Source organism: Nansenia antarctica (genome assembly GCF_963989245.1).
Source record: "Nansenia antarctica genome assembly, chromosome: 5".
NCBI classification, from domain to species: domain Eukaryota; kingdom Metazoa; phylum Chordata; class Actinopteri; order Argentiniformes; family Microstomatidae; genus Nansenia; species Nansenia antarctica.
In genome coordinates this window covers 76695076-76712575 of record NC_137690.1, presented here as the reverse complement: position 1 = coordinate 76712575, position 17500 = coordinate 76695076, and the positions used below count along the sequence as shown (strand labels likewise).

The window sequence follows — 17500 nt, the reverse complement described above, 5'->3', positions numbered from 1 at the left end:
CCTCTTTCTCTCTCTCCCTCCCTCTCCCTCCCTCTCCCTCCCTCCCTCCCTCTTTCTCTCCCTCTTTCTCTCTCTCCCTCCCTCCCTCTCCCTCCCTCCCTCCCTCCCTCTCTCTCTCTCCCTCTCACTCCCTCCCTCTCCCTCTCTCCCTCCCTCCCTCCCGGCGTACAGATGAGCTGTACTCTCAGAAGCTGAAGTACAAGGCTATCAGCGAGGAGCTCGACCACGCCCTGAACGACATGACCTCCATGTAAATACGCCTGCGTGTTAAAACCCCTAACCCTAACATGTTAACCTCAGATTACCACCAGACCCTAACATGTAAACCTCAGATTACCACCAGACCCTAACATGTAAACCTCAGATTACCACCAGACCCTAACATGTTAACCTCAGATTACCACCAGACCCTAACATGTAAACCTCAGATTACCACCAGACCCTAACATGTAAACCTCAGATTACCACCAGACCCTAACATGTAAACCTCAGATTACCACCAGACCCTAACATGTAAACCTCAGATTACCACCAGACCCTAACCATGTAAACCTCAGATTACCACCAGACCCTAACATGTTAACCCCAGATTACCACCAGACGCTAACATGTTAACCTCAGATTACCACCAGACCCTAACCATGTAAACCTCAGATTACCACCAGACCCTAACCATGTAAACCTCAGATTACCACCAGACCCTAACATGTTAACCCCAGATTACCACCAGACCCTAACATGTAAACCTCAGATTACCACCAGACCCTAACCATGTAAATACGCCTGCGTGTTAAAACTGACTACCGCCAGACCCTAGCCAGATTAACATGTTAGACACCAGATTAACATGTTAGACACCAGATTAACACTAACATGTTAGACACCAGATTAACATGTTAGACACCAGATTAACATGTTAGAGACCAGATTAACATGTTAGAGACCAGATTAACATGTTAGACACCAGATTAACAGAGTTTGTTTGATGGAAACATCTGACCTTTATTGGAGTGGTGTGACTCTGCTACATGTTTGACCCACTCAGCCCTAACCAGCCCTAACCCTAACCCTAACCCAACCCCAGCCCTAACCCTAACCCAACCACACCGACCTGATGAGTCACCTGACCGTAACTTTGTGTTTCAGATAAAAGTCTGCAGCCTCAGTTCTCTGCTGGGGGGTCAAGATCTCTGCTTCACCTCCACAACCTGTCCCTCTCAGATGCAACCTTCTCTCCCTCCCTCTCCCTCCCCCTCTCCCTCCCTCTCAGATGCAACCTTCTCTCCCTCCCTCTCCCTCCCTCCCCCTCCCGTCCACCTGTCCTCTGTCCATGTTCTCTCATTCCTTTGGTTTGCTAAATTATTTTCCTTTCATTGTGCCTTGATTTCTTGTCCTTTCTTTCTTTCTTTTTATTAAACGTGCTTATCTGTTTACTGCCATCCCTCTCTCTCTTCCTCCCTCTCTCTCTCTCTTCCTCTCTCTCTCCCTCTCTCTCTTCCTCCTCCTCTCCTTCTCTCTCTTCCTCTCTCTACCCTTCTCTCTCCCTCTCTCTCTCTTCCTCCCTCCCTCTCTCCCCTTCTCTCTCTCTCTTCCTCTCTCTCTCCCTCTCTCGCTTCCTCTCTCTCCTTCTCTCTCTCTCTCTGCCTCTCTCTCTCTCCCTCTCTCTCTCTCTCTCTCCCTCTCTCTCTCTCTTCCTCCCTCTCTCCCCTTCTCTCTTCCTCCCTCTCTCTCTTCCTGGACTCTGTATTGTGTCTCTCTCAAGTCTCTACTTGTGTAAATGTTGAACAAAGGGAAGAAAACAAAGTGTCATGTCTTCTGTGGCTCCGCCTCTTGTCTGTGTGTGTGGGGGCGGGGCCCACCGAGGCCACGCCCCTCCCTGCTTTACAAACACCATACTATACTATGTTCTTTTTTTTCACTTTATTATTATTGATATAGTATGATATATTATTATCATTATAAGGAAAAAAAATATGAAGTGAAAAAAAAAAGAACACAACTATGTTCTTTTTTTCCACTTATTTCTTTCCTTAGTATGATATATTATTATCATTATACAGAAAAAAAGAATAAAGTGGAAACAAATTATTATACTTTTTTCCCTTAGAATGATAGTATGACATTGTTTTAATAATGTCTCAATATGACTACCCTGGTTAAATACAGGATTAATAATAAAAAGAATACTAAGCCAAACAATATGAAGTGAAAAAAAAAAGAGAAACCTAGGATAGAGAGACAAACCTAGGATATAAAGGGAAACCTAGGATATAAAGAGAAACCTAGGATATAGAGAGAAACCTAGGATATAAAGAGAAACCTAGGATATAAAGAGAAACCTAGGATATAAAGGGAAACCTAGGATAGAGAGGGAAACCTATGATATAAAGAGAAACCTAGGATAAAGGGAAACCTAGGATAGAGAGGGAAACCTAGGATATAAAGAGAAACCTAGGATATAAAGGGAAACCTAGGATATAAAGGGAAATCTAGGATAGAGAGGGAAACCTATGATATAAAGAGAAACCTAGGATATAAAGGTAAACCTAGGATATAAAGAGAAACCTAGGATATAAAGAGAAACCTAGGATATAAAGGGAAACCTAGGATATAAAGAGAAACCTAGGATATAAAGGGAAACCTAGGATAGAGAGGGAAACCTAGGATATAAAGAGAAACCTAGGATATAAAGAGAAACCTAGGATATAATGGGAAACATAGGATATAAAGGGAAACCTAGGATATAAAGGGAAACATAGGATATAAAGGGAAACATAGGATAGAGAGAGAAACCTAGGATATAAAGAGAAACCTAGGATATAAAGGGAAACATAGGATATAAAGAGAAACATAGGATAGAGAGAGAAACCTAGGATATAAAGGGAAACCTAGGATATAAAGGGAAACCTAGGATATAAAGGGAAACATAGGATAGAGAGAGAAACCTAGGATATAAAGAGAAACCTAGGATATAAAGGGAAACCTAGGATATAAAGAGAAACCTAGGATATAAAGGGAAACCTAGGATAGAGAGGGAAACCTAGGATATAAAGGGAAACCTAGGATATAAAGGGAAACCTAGGATATAAAGGGAAACCTAGGATAGAGAGAGAAACCTAGGATATAAAGGGAAACCTAGGATATAAAGGGAATCATAGGATAGAGAGAGAAACCTAGGATATAAAGAGAAACCTAGGATATAAAGGGAAACCTAGGATATAAAGGGAAACCTAGGATATAAAGAGAAACCTAGGATATAAAGGGAAACCTAGGATAGAGAGAAACCTAGGATATAAAGGGAAACCTAGGATATAGAGAGAAACCTAGGATATAAAGAGAAACCTAAGATATAAAGGGAAACCTGGGATATAAAGGGAAACCTAGGATATAAAGAGAAACCTAGGATATAAAGGGAAACCTAGGATATAAAGGGAAACCTAGGATATAAAGGGAAACCTAGGATAGAGAGAAACCTAGGATAGAGAGAAACCTCGGATATAAAGAGAAACCTAGGATATAAAGAGAAACCTAGGATATAAAGAGAAACCTAGGATATAAAGAGAAACCTAGGATATAAAGGGAAACCTAGGATATAAATAGAAACCTAGGATATAAAGAGAAACCTAGGATATAAGGAGAAACCTAGGATATAAAGGGAAACCTAGGATAGAGAGAGAAACCTAGGATATAAAGGGAAACCTAAGATATAAAGAGAAACCTAGGATATAAAGGGAAACCTAGGATATAGAGAGAAACCTAGGATATAAAGAGAAACCTAGGATATAAAGAGAAACCTAGGATATAAAGAGAAACCTCGGATATAAAGAGAAACCTAAGATATAAAGAGAAACCTAGGATATAAAGAGAAACCTAGGATAGAAAGAGAAACCTAGGATATAAAGAGAAACCTAGGATATAAAGAGAAACCTAGGATATAAAGAGAAACCTAGGATATAAAGAGAAACCTAGGATATAAAGAGAAACCTAGGATTTCAAGAGAAACCTAGGATATAAAGAGAAACCTAGGATATAAAGAGAAACCTAGGATATAAAGAGAAACCTAGGATATAGAGAGAAACCTAGGACATAAAGAGGAACCTAGGATATAAAGGGAAACCTAGGATAGAGAGAGAAACCTAGGATATAAAGAGAAACCTAGGATATAAAGAGAAACCTAGGATATAAAGAGAAACCTAGGATAGAGAGAGAAACCTAGGATATAAAGAGAAACCTAGGATATAAAGGGAAACCTAGGATATAGAGAGAAACCTAGGATATAAAGAGAAACCTAGGATATTAAGAGAAACCTAAGATATAAAGGGAAACCTAGGATATAGAGAGAAACCTAGGACATAAAGAGAAACCTAGGATATAAAGGGAAACCTAGGATATAAAGAGAAACCTAGGATAGAGAGAGAAACCTAGGATATAAAGGGAAACCTAGGATAGAGAGAGAAACCTAGGATATAAAGAGAAACCTAGGATATAAAGGGAAACATAGGATAGAGAGAAACCTAGGATATAAAGGGAAACCTAGGATATAAAGGGAAACCTAGGATAGAGAGAGAAACCTAGGATATAAAGGGAAACCTAGGATATAAAGAGAAACCTAGGATATAAAGAGAAACCTAGGATAGAGATAAACCTAGGATATAGAGGGAAACCTAGGATATAAAGGGAAACCTAGGACATAAAGAGAAACCTAGGATATAATTATAAACCTAGGATAGAGAGAGAAACCTAGGATATAAAGAGAAACCTAGGATATAAAGGGAAACCTAGGATATAAAGGAAAACCTAGGATATACACATATGACGCATACTATATTACATCATAATATATCATACTATACTACATCATAATATATCATACTATACTACACTACATCATAATATATCATACTATACTATAATCTCTTTAATGATCTCGTAACGTCAACAGTCCAGCGCCTCCATGTTAGCCTGGAAGAGAAGCGTTTAGCCTGGTCTGTTCTAGACTGAAGAGAAGCATTAGCCTGGTTTGTTCTAGCCTGAAGAGAAGCATTTAGCCTGGTTTGTTCTAGCCTAAGCGATGTTTTAGCTCGACACTTCCAACAGTTTGGATTTGAAATCAAACCGTTACTAAAGTAGCTTCCCAGCTTGAATGCAATGTTGTTGTCATTTCCAATCTGAATGAAAACAACATTGTTTAAACTTACCTCCCCCTCCTCCCCTCCCCCTCCTCCTCTCCCCCCTCCTCCAGACCTGCTGGTCGGGGCTAAGAAGGAGAGCGCAGATCTTCACGCCACCCTGGACCAGACCATGGCCGAGCTCAACAACGTCTGACCTCTCCAGACACACACACACACACACACACAATATCGAGTGTGATATTGCTTTTATACAACAGTTCTACAGCGCCATTTATTAGTTAACAGTAATAAGCGACAACAGATTATGATTTGTTTGTTTATTTAATCATAAAAATAAACAAAAAATAGTTCCGCAACTGAACTTCAAATGGACTGTTGCCTAGTAACCTGAACACAAACATGTAGTCTAATTAACGGTCATTTAGTAGAAAATCTGCGGCGGAGTGATACATATAGTTAAAAGTCCCAGTGCTGTTATACTGTATATCGTAACTCATGGAATGCCTCTTGTCCAATCAAATTACTTGGTCGGAACTAACTGTTGTATAATATATATAATTATGTTACGATGTTTCTGTGGAACTCTGCAGTGTATCTAAGCAACGTATTGTAGCTAGCGAAGTTTCCCACAGAAGTGGGGAAAAAACGTCAGATCAGATATATAAACGGGGTTATATATAAAAAGGTTATTTTGATAAACTGGACACATTTTGAGAATATGGTTACTTTCTCGGCTGAAAACATATTAAAACTTCATAAAATGACATTAACACTTGTTAAATTACAGCTTTTAGCTAATGGCGGACAAAATTTAGGATTTAAAAACGGAGGGTTTTGCTTTGCTCGCTGATTGGCTAATGTCTTCTTAGTAACAACTTAAGTATTTACTAGCTAAGATTGGCAAAAGATTGGCGTGGTGCAACCGAAATTAATAAACAACTAGTTTGAAACTAGCTAGTAACAACTAGTGTGTCCTTGAGTAAGACCTTGGAACACCACCACTAGTGTGTCCTTGAGTAAGTCACTTAGCCCTCAGTTACTCCAGGGAGACTGTCCCTGTAATTCGTAATTATAAATCGCTTTGGATTAAAATCGTCTGCTAAAAGAAAATCCAGTAAGTCACTCCAGTAACAGTCTCTATAGTAACAGTCTCTACAGTAACAGTCAGTACAGTAACGTCTTATGGAGGTTCAACATGACACCGTTTATAAAGTTATTCATTTGTTTTATTTTCCTCAGATGTGTTTATGTGCATGGTGACGTTCTGCTGTCGCTGTTTAGTTTCTACTGTTTACACAACCTGTCATTCCACTGATACGGAGTCTATGGGGGGAGGAGTCTATCTATGGGTGGGAGGAGTCTATCTATGGATGGGAGGAGTCTATCTATGGGTGGGAGGAGTCTATCTATGGGGGGAGGGGTCTATCTATGGGGGGAGGAGTCTATCTATGGATGGGAGGAGTCTATCTATGGGTGGGAGGAGTCTATCTATGGGGGGGAGGGGTCTATCTATGGGGGGGAGGAGTCTATCTATGGGGGGGAGGAGTCTATCTATGGGGGGAGGGGTCTATCTATGGGGGGAGGGGTCTATCTATGGGGGGGAGGAGTCTATCTATGGGTGGGAGGAGTCTATCTATGGGGGGAGGAGTCTATCTATGGGGGGAGGAGTCTATCTATGGGGGAGCAGTCTATCTATGGGGGAGAAGTCTATCTATGGGTGGGAGGAGTCTATCTATGGGGGGAGGGGTCTATCTATGGGGGGAGGAGTCTATCTATGGGGGGAGGAGTCTATCTATGGGGAGAGGAGTCTATCTATGGGGGGAGGAGTCTATCTATGGGGGGAGGAGTCTATAATCTCTGTTGTCTGGTGGTTTCTGTGTAATAAAGACTCTTTTAAAACAGTAAAGATGTTTCTGCGGTCAGCTGTGTCTTTATTTGGGCTTTTTTTGTTGTTGTCAAGTAATATTCAAACAAACATTGCTGCTCCTCAGGTCCAGGGGGGTGTCCCACCCACCTCTCTGAAGGGAAATCCAGGCTTATTTTCCTTTAGCAGGTTGATGGAACCCAGAGAGAACAGCCCAGAGTCTGACAGACAGGAAGTGGATCTGTGTAAGAGTCAGAAGGAGGAGGAGCCTGTCTGTCTGTCTGTCTGCAGGTCAGTCAGGAGGGGTCTGTGTGTCCCCGGGTCAGTCTGACCCCAGACAGACCGACCAATCATCAGTCGTCGCTGTCGTCGGAGGACCCCGCCCCCCCCCATCCTGCGTCGTCGTGGTAACAGGCGGCCAGCCCCCTCAGCTGCTCCAGAGCCTCCTGCATCTCCTCCTCCTCCAGGCTGGACAGGAAGGAGGGGGCGCAGCGCCGGGGGGGCAGGGCGGCCGCCCCCCCCCTCAGCTCCCCCAGCCAGGAGCCCAGGGCAGGGGACGACTGCAGGGAGGTCAGGACAGGGAGGGACGACACCACCGCTGGGGGGGCTGGGGGGAGGGGGGGGGAGAGGGTTAATTAAGAACTAACAACAGCATGGTGTCCGTTATTTGAAAAGTCCCTGAATACCGAAGTTCCAGCTCTGTGGAGGAAGTCAATTATAATCCCTGTGCCGAAAAAACCTCGTGCCATGGAGAATAATGACTTCCGCCCCATTGCTCTAACTTCCATTGTGATTAAATGTTTTGAACGATATGTACTGTCTCTGCTTAGAAACCACATTGATCCACTGCTAGATGTTTTTCAATTTGCCTATCAACAGAACCGTAGCACGGAGGATGCTATTCTCTATATCACACATTCTGTATCCAAGCACCTCGAGAACAAAAAGGCCTATGCCCGAATTATGTTTGTTGATTTTAGTTCCGCCTTTAATACGGTACAACCCCACGTGCTCTTAGGAAAGCTCAAAGACATGGGTGTCAATAGTACTTATTATATATAATAATACCATATGCAATATTCGAAAACACCACTTGAAGGGTTATGTGCAATATATATTTATACCAAATGATGGAAACTGCTGCCAAAGTCCCTCAATGTTTGCTGCTGTCCTGTTGTTTACTTTGCCTGCTGTATGTTGTATGTATCGTCACTGTTGCACTTGAAGCATGAAAGTACCAAGACAAGTTTCCCCTCGGGGACATTAAAGTATAATCAATCAATCAATCAATCAATCAATCAATTAATACAGAGACCAGGGGGAGGGAGGCGGCGGGGGAGGGGGGCAGGTTCTCCCCAAAACACCACAGACAGAAAGACAGACAGACAGACAGACAGACAGACAGAAGACAGACAGACAGATTAAAACAGTAAAACATTAAAGCATTTCTACTCACAGCCAGGGGGCGGGGCTTGGCTCTGCAAGAAGCCCTGGGAGCCCAGCGATTGGCTGAACATCTGAGGGAAGGGCGGAGTCAGTCTGCTGGGGGAGGAGACCAGATGGACCGCTCTGCAGGAGGAGGAGGAGGAGAGGAGGAGGAGGGAGAGGAGGGGGAGGAGGAGGAGGAGGAGGGAGAGGAGGGGGAGGAGGGGGAGGAGGAGGGAGAGGAGGAGGAGGAGGAGGGAGAGGAGGAAGAGGAGGAGGGGGAGGAGGGGGAGGAGGAGGAGGAGGAGGGGGAGGAGGAGGAGGAGGAGAGGAGGAGGAGAGGAGGAGGAGGAGGAGGAGGGGGAGGAGGAGGAGGGAGAGGAGAGGAGAGGAGAGGAGGAGGAGGTGGAGGAGGAGGGAGAGGAGAGGAGAGGAGGGAGAGGAGAGGAGAGGAGGAGGAGAGGAGGGGGAGGAGGGGGAGGAGGAGGAGGAGGGGGAGGAGGAGGAGGAGGAGGAGGAGGGGGAGGAGGAGGAGGAGGAGGAGGGAGAGGAGAGGAGAGGAGAGGAGGGAGAGGAGAGGAGGGGGAGGAGGAGGAGGAGGAGGAGGAGGGGGAGGAGGAGGAGGAGGAGGAGGGGAGGAGGAGGAGGAGGAGGGGGAGGAGGAGGAGGAGGAGGGGGAGGAGGAGGAGGGAGAGGAGAGGAGGGAGAGGAGGAGGAGGTGGAGAGGAGGAGGAGGAAGAGGAGAGGAGGAGGAGGAGGAGGAGGAGGGGAGGAGAGGAGGAGGAGGGGGAGGAGGAGGAGGAGGGGGAGGAGGAGGAGGAGGAGGAGGAGGAGGAGGAGGAGGAGGAGGAGGAGGGAGAGGAGAGGAGGAGGGGGAGGAGGGGGAGGAGGCGGAGGAGGAGGAGGAGGGGAGGAGGAGGCGAGGAGATGAATCCAGGTTAACTATAACACACTGGAATGTCCTGATTCACACCCTGGTGTGTGTGTGTGTGTGTGCATGACTCACAGGGGGGTCCCAGGGTAGTGTGTGTGTGTGTGTGTGTGTGTGTGTGTGTGTGAGAGAGACTCACAGGGGGTCCCAGGGTAGTGTGTGTGTGTGTGTGTGTGTGTGAGAGACTCACAGGGGGGTCCCAGGGTAGTGTGTGTGTGTGTGTGTGTGTGACTCACAGGGGGGTCCCAGGGTAGTGTGTGTTGAGGTACTCAGCCAGGATGTCGTCTCTGCGGGTGAGGCTGTGGAGGGGGGAGGGGGGCGGGGCCCAGGGGCGCCTGGAGCTGAGGGGGAGGGGGGGGACATCAACACAACAACAACAACAACAACAACAACAACAACAACAACAACAACAACAGTCTAACAACAGGTAGAGTCGCCTCCTAATTAGTTATCGTTTTCAGCTTTTCCTTGCTGTGGCTTTTTCTTAGTGTGTTCAATACTTTTTTCCTGTTTCATTCCACTTTATTACACACAACTTTATTTACATATGGACTTTAATGTTTAGATTTGTTGTCTGGGCTGTTTGACTTCAAAGTCTAGTGCAAATTTCACTTGAATAGGCTCATTGGAACATTTACTGGACAACATGTTGATGTGTTCAATACTTATTTCCCCCACTGTACACAACATTCTCAACATTCTACCAACATTCTACCAACATTCTACCAACATTCTACCAACATTATATATTATATAATATTAAAATAATATATAATAACATATATAATATAATGTAATATTTATAATGAATAAAATGTTAACGTGTTTCAGCGTTTCAACACTGATTATCATCAACAGCGCTACATCGCCATAGCAACAAACCAACCAATCACCTGGCCAGGCTGCTGTCGTCCAGCCCCCTCAGCGTCACCGATTGGCCGAAGCAGCGTCCGTCACCCGCCTCCGGGCAGGCCGACAGGGGTCGCCACGGCAACCGGTCAGCGCAGTCACTCAGGGCGTCAGGGAGGGAGGAGCCGTGCATCATGGGAAACGGAATGGCTCCGTAGGCAGCTACCACCTGACACACACACACACACATTTATATACACACACACACACACATTTATATACACACACACACACACACACATTTATATATACACACACACACACACACATTTATATATATATACACACATACACACACACACACACACACACACGTATATATACACACACACACACACACATTTATATATACACACACACACACACACATTTATATATATACACACACACACACACACACACACACACACACACACATTTATATATACAGTACACACACATATTCCGGTACCTTCCTGCCAGACACGGAGAGCGAGTCGGCCAGCTGCCACAGGGGGGCGCTGTGGTGCCTCAGCCTGTAGGGGGCAGACAGGGAGTCCAGCGCCAGAGCCAACACCGCACTGCTGTGGTACCAGAGGGAGGGCTGGGGCGGGGGAGGGAGGGAGGGAGGGAGGGGGGGAGGGGGGAGGGAGGGAGGGGGAGGGGAGGGAGGAGGGGGGAAAGAGAGAAGGGGGGAGGGAGAGAGAGAGTTAAAGGACATCAAAGTCTCTGTGAAGGCTGGTGGGTTAGTGTGTTAAGCCCAATTTATACTTCTGCGTCGAACTAACGCGCGACTACGCCGTAGCAACGCAAGGGCTCTCCCAATCTGCTGCGTTGGTCTGCGTGGCGTTGGTCGGTGTTCTCATAGCGGCATAATAGCGATTTTTTGGTTATGCTTGTTGTAAAGAAAATGTCTATAACGCATTGAAATAACATTAAACTAAGATAATAACATGGTTATCATAATTTTTCTAATCTTTATTAATAAGTAATTACAGAAAAAGAAAATTACATTTCTGTCATGGCTTCCGCATTTTGGCCTACGAGAGAGTGGACCAATCACAAGCGGACCAATCACAGTTCTTACGGTCTGCGTAGGTGTGCCGCGTAGTTACATTTTTGGAGAGGTGCGCGAAAACCTACGGCGTAGATTTTACACAGAAGTATAAATTGGTCAGGGTCAGAGTCAGGGTCAGGGTCAGGGTCAGGGTCAGGGTGGGGTCATGTGACTCACCTGGTAGTGTAGGTGGGGCAGGGAGGGCGGGGCGGGGGGGCGGCGGCCTAGCCCCCCCCTCAGGGTCAGAGGGCAGAACAGAGAGCTGTGATTGGCCATGGAGGCCACGCCCAGGGCGCAGTTCAGCTGGTGGAACACCTCCTTCACTGGGCTCTACACACACACACACACACACACACACACACACACACACATAAGTAACACACACTACTACACACCTCCCTCACTGGGCTCTGACACACACACATTCGGTTTTTTGTACCGTATTTTTCCGGACTATAAGTCACACTTTTCTACCAACGTTCTACCCAGGTGCGACTTATATATCAACATATATATAATTTCATACTGACTGACATGAACCAAGGAGTAAACATTACCGGCTACAGCCACCAGAGGGCGCTCTGGGCTTGTGACAACTATATGCTGCTCCTGTACCACTGAAGAAATGAACTGAAACATTAACGGTAGCTTGGTGAACTTGCTTACTGGTAACTTGCTTGTTGGACTCGCTGGCTTGTTATGTTAATTTAGCCGATTCAGCCTGTTGCTCTGTGTGCTATTGTGTAGCTGAATAACTGTTAATGTGTTACGTTAACATACCAGACACCTATTCAGCCTGTTGTTCTGTGTGCTATTGTGTAGTTGAATAACTTGCCTTTCCAGATTAAATGTCTGTTCTTGGATTTTGTGAAATACATTTCTAAATAAATGCGACTTAGTAGTCCAGTGTTTTTCCTCTTCATGGCGTATCTTTTGACTGATGTGACTTATAGTCGGAAAATACGGTAATCAGTATTTTAATTAATTTTTCAATAAACACATTTCTTGACTTATACAACTTTTGTATAAAATGGTAACAATATCACCCAATAAGTCTTGCTGTCATCAAACAGAAATAATACAGAGAAAAGAACAAAATATAACATTTAAATAAATAAAAAAGTACCCATAGATTACATTCATCACTCATCCAATTTGTCAACTTAAGTAGTAACACACATTAGTGACACACACTACACACCTTCACTGGGGTCTGGACACACACACACACACACACACACACACACATCAGTACTACACACAGGACTGGAGGGTTCTAGATCAACTCACAGAGTCGGGGTGATTGACAGGCGCCATTCCCCAGGTGAGGATGCCCCGCCCCCCGTAGGCGTCGCTCAGCAGCTCCGTCACCTTGGAGCCCAAACCTGAGAACCCGTCTGCCAGGTCACACAGCACCTGGAACCCCTGTTACCATGGAGACAGAACCCCTGTTACCACGGAGACACACAACCCCTGTTACCACGGAGACAGTTAACACACATCACTTGGAACCCCTGTTACCATGGAGACACAAAAGCCCTGTTACCATGGAGACACAGAACCCCTGTTATCATGGTGATAGAACCCCTGTTACCACGGAGACACACAACCATATCACCCTGTTACCATGGTGATAGTCACTCCTCTGTGTTACCATGGCAAGGCAGGTCCGACCAAGTTAAAATGAGGTGGAGTTATTGGGGACTACAGTCGTTGGGTGGGTAGATGTGAGTGTCTATAGCTGAGAGGGCTGAGAGGGCTGTGTAGATCTGAGTGTCGTCCGTATAGTTGTGGAAGGCAGGTTAGTTCTTCTTTAAGATGTGTCCCAATGGAAGCATGTAGAGATGGAATAGAATGGGGCCAAGGATTGTTCCTTGGGGAACCCCACATGTCATTTTAATTTGATCAGATACAAAGTTGCCAATGGAGACATAGTAGCTTCTGTCCTGCAGGTAGGATCCCATGGTGACAGTGAGGTCACTCCTCTATGTTACCATGGTGACCGTCTGTCCTCTGTGTTGCCATGGTTACCTGCAGGTAGTCACACTCCTCAGTGAAGAAGTGCAGCCGGTCCTCCAGCTCCTCCAGCAGCGGCCCCTGCAGGACGGCCGCGCCCTGACCGAACGCCTCCAGGCGGTCGACCTCCCTACACACACACACACACACACACACACACACACACAAACAAATCAAAATCAAAATCAAATCAAATTTTATTTGTATAGCGCATTTCTTACAAGATGCAACTCAATGCGCTTCACATAATAAACATTCTCAGTCAGTCAATCAATCAATACTGACAGAGCCGCAAGCAGGCAAAAGTAAAAACCTGTACACTATGTAGCCAGGAAAATTCCCTTGCAGCCCTCTACACATAGAGCGACTACTAGCCAGTTTGCCTACCAGCACCCAGCGGTGGGCCCCCACACCCCGCCCCCGGGGAGCCCCCGCCGCCCCACACACTCAGCGCGCCCCACCACCAGCACACCCGGCCCAGCCAAGCAAGCACAGACCATAAAACACACACACACACACACACACACACACACCATACACACACCATACACACACCATACACACACCATACACACACCATACACACACCATACACACACCATACACACACACACGCATATTGATTGAATCACGAAGTGATTTGTGTGTGTGTGTTACCCCTGGTGGTTATACTGGTGTATGACAGACACACTGCGGGGGTGCAGGTGGATCCTGAGGAAGTCAGACCAGACCCTGACGCTGTCCTCCAGCCCGTAGCCCCGCCCCCTCCGGCCCGTGGCCCCGCCCCCTCTGTCCTGCAGCGCGTAGCCCTTCTGAGCGCGCTCCAGACCGGCGTTCACCGTCTCCATGGCTACGGACCCTGCATGGGACAGGAGAGGCCGGGTTATTCCTGTCTCACATTTCATACAGCAGGAACATTCAACGTTCTTTACATTCATAAAATACAGCGCGAGTGTCATAGTAATAAGAGTGTCATAGTAATAAGAGTGTCATAGTCATAAGAGTGTCATAGTCATAAGAGTGTCATAGTAATAAGAGTGTCATAGTCATAAGAGTGTCATAGTAATAAGAGTGTCATAGTAAGAGTGTCATAGTAATAAGAGTGTCATGGTAATAAGAGTGTCATAAGAGTGTCATAGTAATAAGAGTGTCATGGTAATAAGAGTGTCATAGTAATAAGAGTGTCATAGTAATAAGAGTGTCATAGTAATAAGAGTGTCATAGTAATAAGAGTGTCATAGTAATAAGAGTGTCATAGTAATAAGAGTGTCATAGTAATAAGAGTGTCATAGTAATAAGAGTGTCATAGTAATAAGAGTGTCATGGTAATAAGAGTGTCATAGTAAGAGTGTCATAGTAAGATAGAGCAGTATAATAGAGTGTCATAGTAAGAAAATAAAAACGGTAATCCAGGCGTATATTTGTTCAACGCAATTACAGAGATTGTCGATGGGACTATAGTCGTTCGGTGAGAGGGCTTTGTAGATTTGAGTGTCATCTGCATAGTTGTGAAAGGCAATTTAGTTCTTCTTTATGATGTGTCCCAATGGAAGCATATAGAGACTGAATAGGAGGGGGCCAAGGATCGACCCTTGGGGAAGATCATAGGGGTGAAAGGTCACTCATCCCTGCAGTCTATTTTTGAACAGGCTACTCTCAGACAGGCTAATAGAATCCCTCATGTCCTCCATGCAGAGTTTGACCTGCTGCCCTCTGGGAGGAGGTTCAGAGTCCCCCGCTCTAGATTAAACACATTTAAAAATTATTTTATTCCGGTTTCTGTTAAACTTTTAAACTGCACCAGATGAATGTTGAACATATCTTGCTTATCGTTTTATTTCCACTCTTGTCTTAATCAGGGCTGCCTTCTGTCTGTGTTTGAACATGCTGTACTGTCTGTCTGTCTGTCTGTGTTTGAACATGCTGTACTGTCTGTCTGTCTGTCTGTCTGTGTTTTAACATGCTGTACTGTCTGTCTGTCTGTGTTTTAACATGCTGTACTGTCTGTCTGTCTGTCTGTCTGTGTTTTAACATGCTGTACTGTCTGTCTGTCTGTCTGTCTGTGTTTTAACATGCTGTACTGTCTGTCTGTCTGTGTTTTAACATGCTGTACTGTCTGTCTGTCGGTCTGTGTTTTAACATGCTGTACTGTCTGTCTGTCTGTCTGTCTGTCTGTCTGTCTGTCTGTGTTTTAACATAATGTACTGTCTGTTGTTCTTTGTGGGCTGCTGTGGGGTGTAGCCCAATACACATATCCCAGTGATGGGACAATAAAGTGACTTTTGACTTTTGACTTGAACCCCACGTCATTATACTTTGGTCTGACACAAAGTTGCCAATGGAGACATAGTAGCTTCTGTCCTGCAGGTAGGATCTAAACCAGACATAGTAGCTTCTGTCCTGAAGGTAGGATCTAAACCAGACATAGTAGCTTCTGTCCTGTAGGTAGGATCTAAACCAGACAGCTTCTGTCCTGTAGGTAGGATCTAAACCAGACATAGTAGCTTCTGTCCTGTAGGTAGGATCTACACCAGACATAGTAGCTTCTGTCCTGTAGGTAGGATCTAAACCAGACATAGTAGCTTCTGTCCTGTAGGTAGGATCTAAACCAGACATAGTAGCTTCTGTCCTGTAGGTAGGATCTAAACCAGACATAGTAGCTTCTGTCCTGTAGGTAGGATCTAAACCAGACATAGTAGCTTCTGTCCTGTAGGTAGGATCTAAACCAGACATAGTAGCTTCTGTCCTGTAGGTAGGATCTAAACCAGACATAGTAGCTTCTGTCCTGTAGGTAGGGTCTAAACCAGACATAGTAGCTTCTGTCCTGTAGGTAGGATCTAAACCAGACATAGGAGCTTCTGTCCTGTAGGTAGGATCTAAACCAGACATAGTAGCTTCTGTCCTGTAGGTAGGATCTAAACCAGACATAGTAGCTTCTGTCCTGTAGGTAGGATCTAAACCAGACATAGGAGCTTCTGTCCTGTAGGTAGGATCTAAACCAGACATAGTAGCTTCTGTCCTGTAGGTAGGATCTAAACCAGACACAGTAGCTTCTGTCCTGTAGGTAGGATCTAAACCAGACATAGTAGCTTCTGTCCTGTAGGTAGGATCTAAACCAGACACAGTAGCTTCTGTCCTGTAGGTAGGATCTAAACCAGACATAGTAGCTTCTGTCCTGTAGGTAGGATCTAAACCAGACATAGTAGCTTCTGTCCTGTAGGTAATATCTAAACCAGACATAGTAGCTTCTGTCCTGTAGGTAGGATCTAAACCAGACATAGTAGCTTCTGTCCTGTAGGTAGGATCTAAACCAGACATAGTAGCTTCTGTCCTGTAGGTAGGATCTAAACCAGACATAGTAGCTTCTGTCCTGTAGGTAGGATCTAAACCAGACATAGTAGCTTCTGTCCTGTAGGTAGGATCTAAACCAGACATAGTAGCTTCTGTCCTGTAGGTAGGATCTAAACCAGACATAGTAGCTTCTGTCCTGTAGGTAGGATCTAAACCAGACATAGTAGCTTCTGTCCTGTAGGTAGGATCTAAACCAGACATAGTAGCTTCTGTCCTGTAGGTAGGATCTAAACCAGACATAGTAGCTTCTGTCCTGTAGGTAGGATCTAAACCAGACATAGTAGCTTCTGTCCTGTAGGTAGGATCTAAACCAGACATAGTAGCTTCTGTCCTGTAGGTAGGATCTAAACCAGACATAGTAGCTTCTGTCCTGTAGGTAGGATCTAAACCAGACATAGGAGCTTCTGTCCTGTAGGTAGGATCTAAACCAGACATAGTAGCTTCTGTCCTGTAGGTAGGATCTAAACCAGACATAGTAGCTTCTGTCCTGTAGGTAGGATCTAAACCAGACATAGTAGCTTCTGTCCTGTAGGTAGGATCTAAACCAGACATAGTAGCTTCTGTCCTGTAGGTAGGATCTAAACCAGACATAGTAGCTTCTGTCCTGTAGGTAGGATCTAAACCAGACATAGTAGCTTCTGTCCTGTAGGTAGGATCTAAACCAGACATAGTAGCTTCTGTCCTGTAGGTAGGATCTAAACCAGACATAGTAGCTTCTGTCCTGTAGGTAGGATCTAAACCAGACATAGTAGCTTCTGTCCTGTAGGTAGGATCTAAACCAGACATAGTAGCTTCTGTCCTGTAGGTAGGATCTAAACCAGACATAGTAGCTTCTG

The 17500-nt window shown here is 45.2% G+C and overlaps 2 protein-coding genes across 4 annotated transcripts in view; one reads left to right on the top strand and one right to left on the bottom strand.

Annotated features, from left to right (window-relative positions):
* The window catches only part of LOC308157522 (tropomyosin alpha-1 chain-like), a gene marked incomplete at both ends in the record, with an annotated part of 20063 nt that extends 19809 nt beyond the window's left edge, over positions 1–254 (top strand). For all 3 annotated transcript variants that reach the window (XM_080531097.1, XM_080531095.1, XM_080531096.1), the window contains one exon: positions 172–254. In XM_080531097.1, coding sequence (XP_080387223.1) covers positions 172–254 — 83 coding nt within the window. The remainder of the gene's footprint in view (positions 1–171) is intronic.
* A 6680-nt stretch (positions 255–6934) lies between these two features.
* The window catches only part of msto1 (misato mitochondrial distribution and morphology regulator 1), a 15883-nt gene continuing 5317 nt past the window's right edge, over positions 6935–17500 (bottom strand). Inside the window, exons 6-14 of the mRNA XM_080532000.1 lie at positions 13971–14172; positions 13329–13443; positions 12588–12722; positions 11475–11627; positions 10713–10844; positions 10246–10430; positions 9589–9693; positions 8453–8565; positions 6935–7603 (exon numbers count right to left, since the gene is read on the bottom strand). Coding sequence (XP_080388126.1) covers positions 7350–7603; positions 8453–8565; positions 9589–9693; positions 10246–10430; positions 10713–10844; positions 11475–11627; positions 12588–12722; positions 13329–13443; positions 13971–14172 — 1394 coding nt within the window. The 3' untranslated portion in view covers positions 6935–7349. The remainder of the gene's footprint in view (positions 7604–8452; positions 8566–9588; positions 9694–10245; positions 10431–10712; positions 10845–11474; positions 11628–12587; positions 12723–13328; positions 13444–13970; positions 14173–17500) is intronic.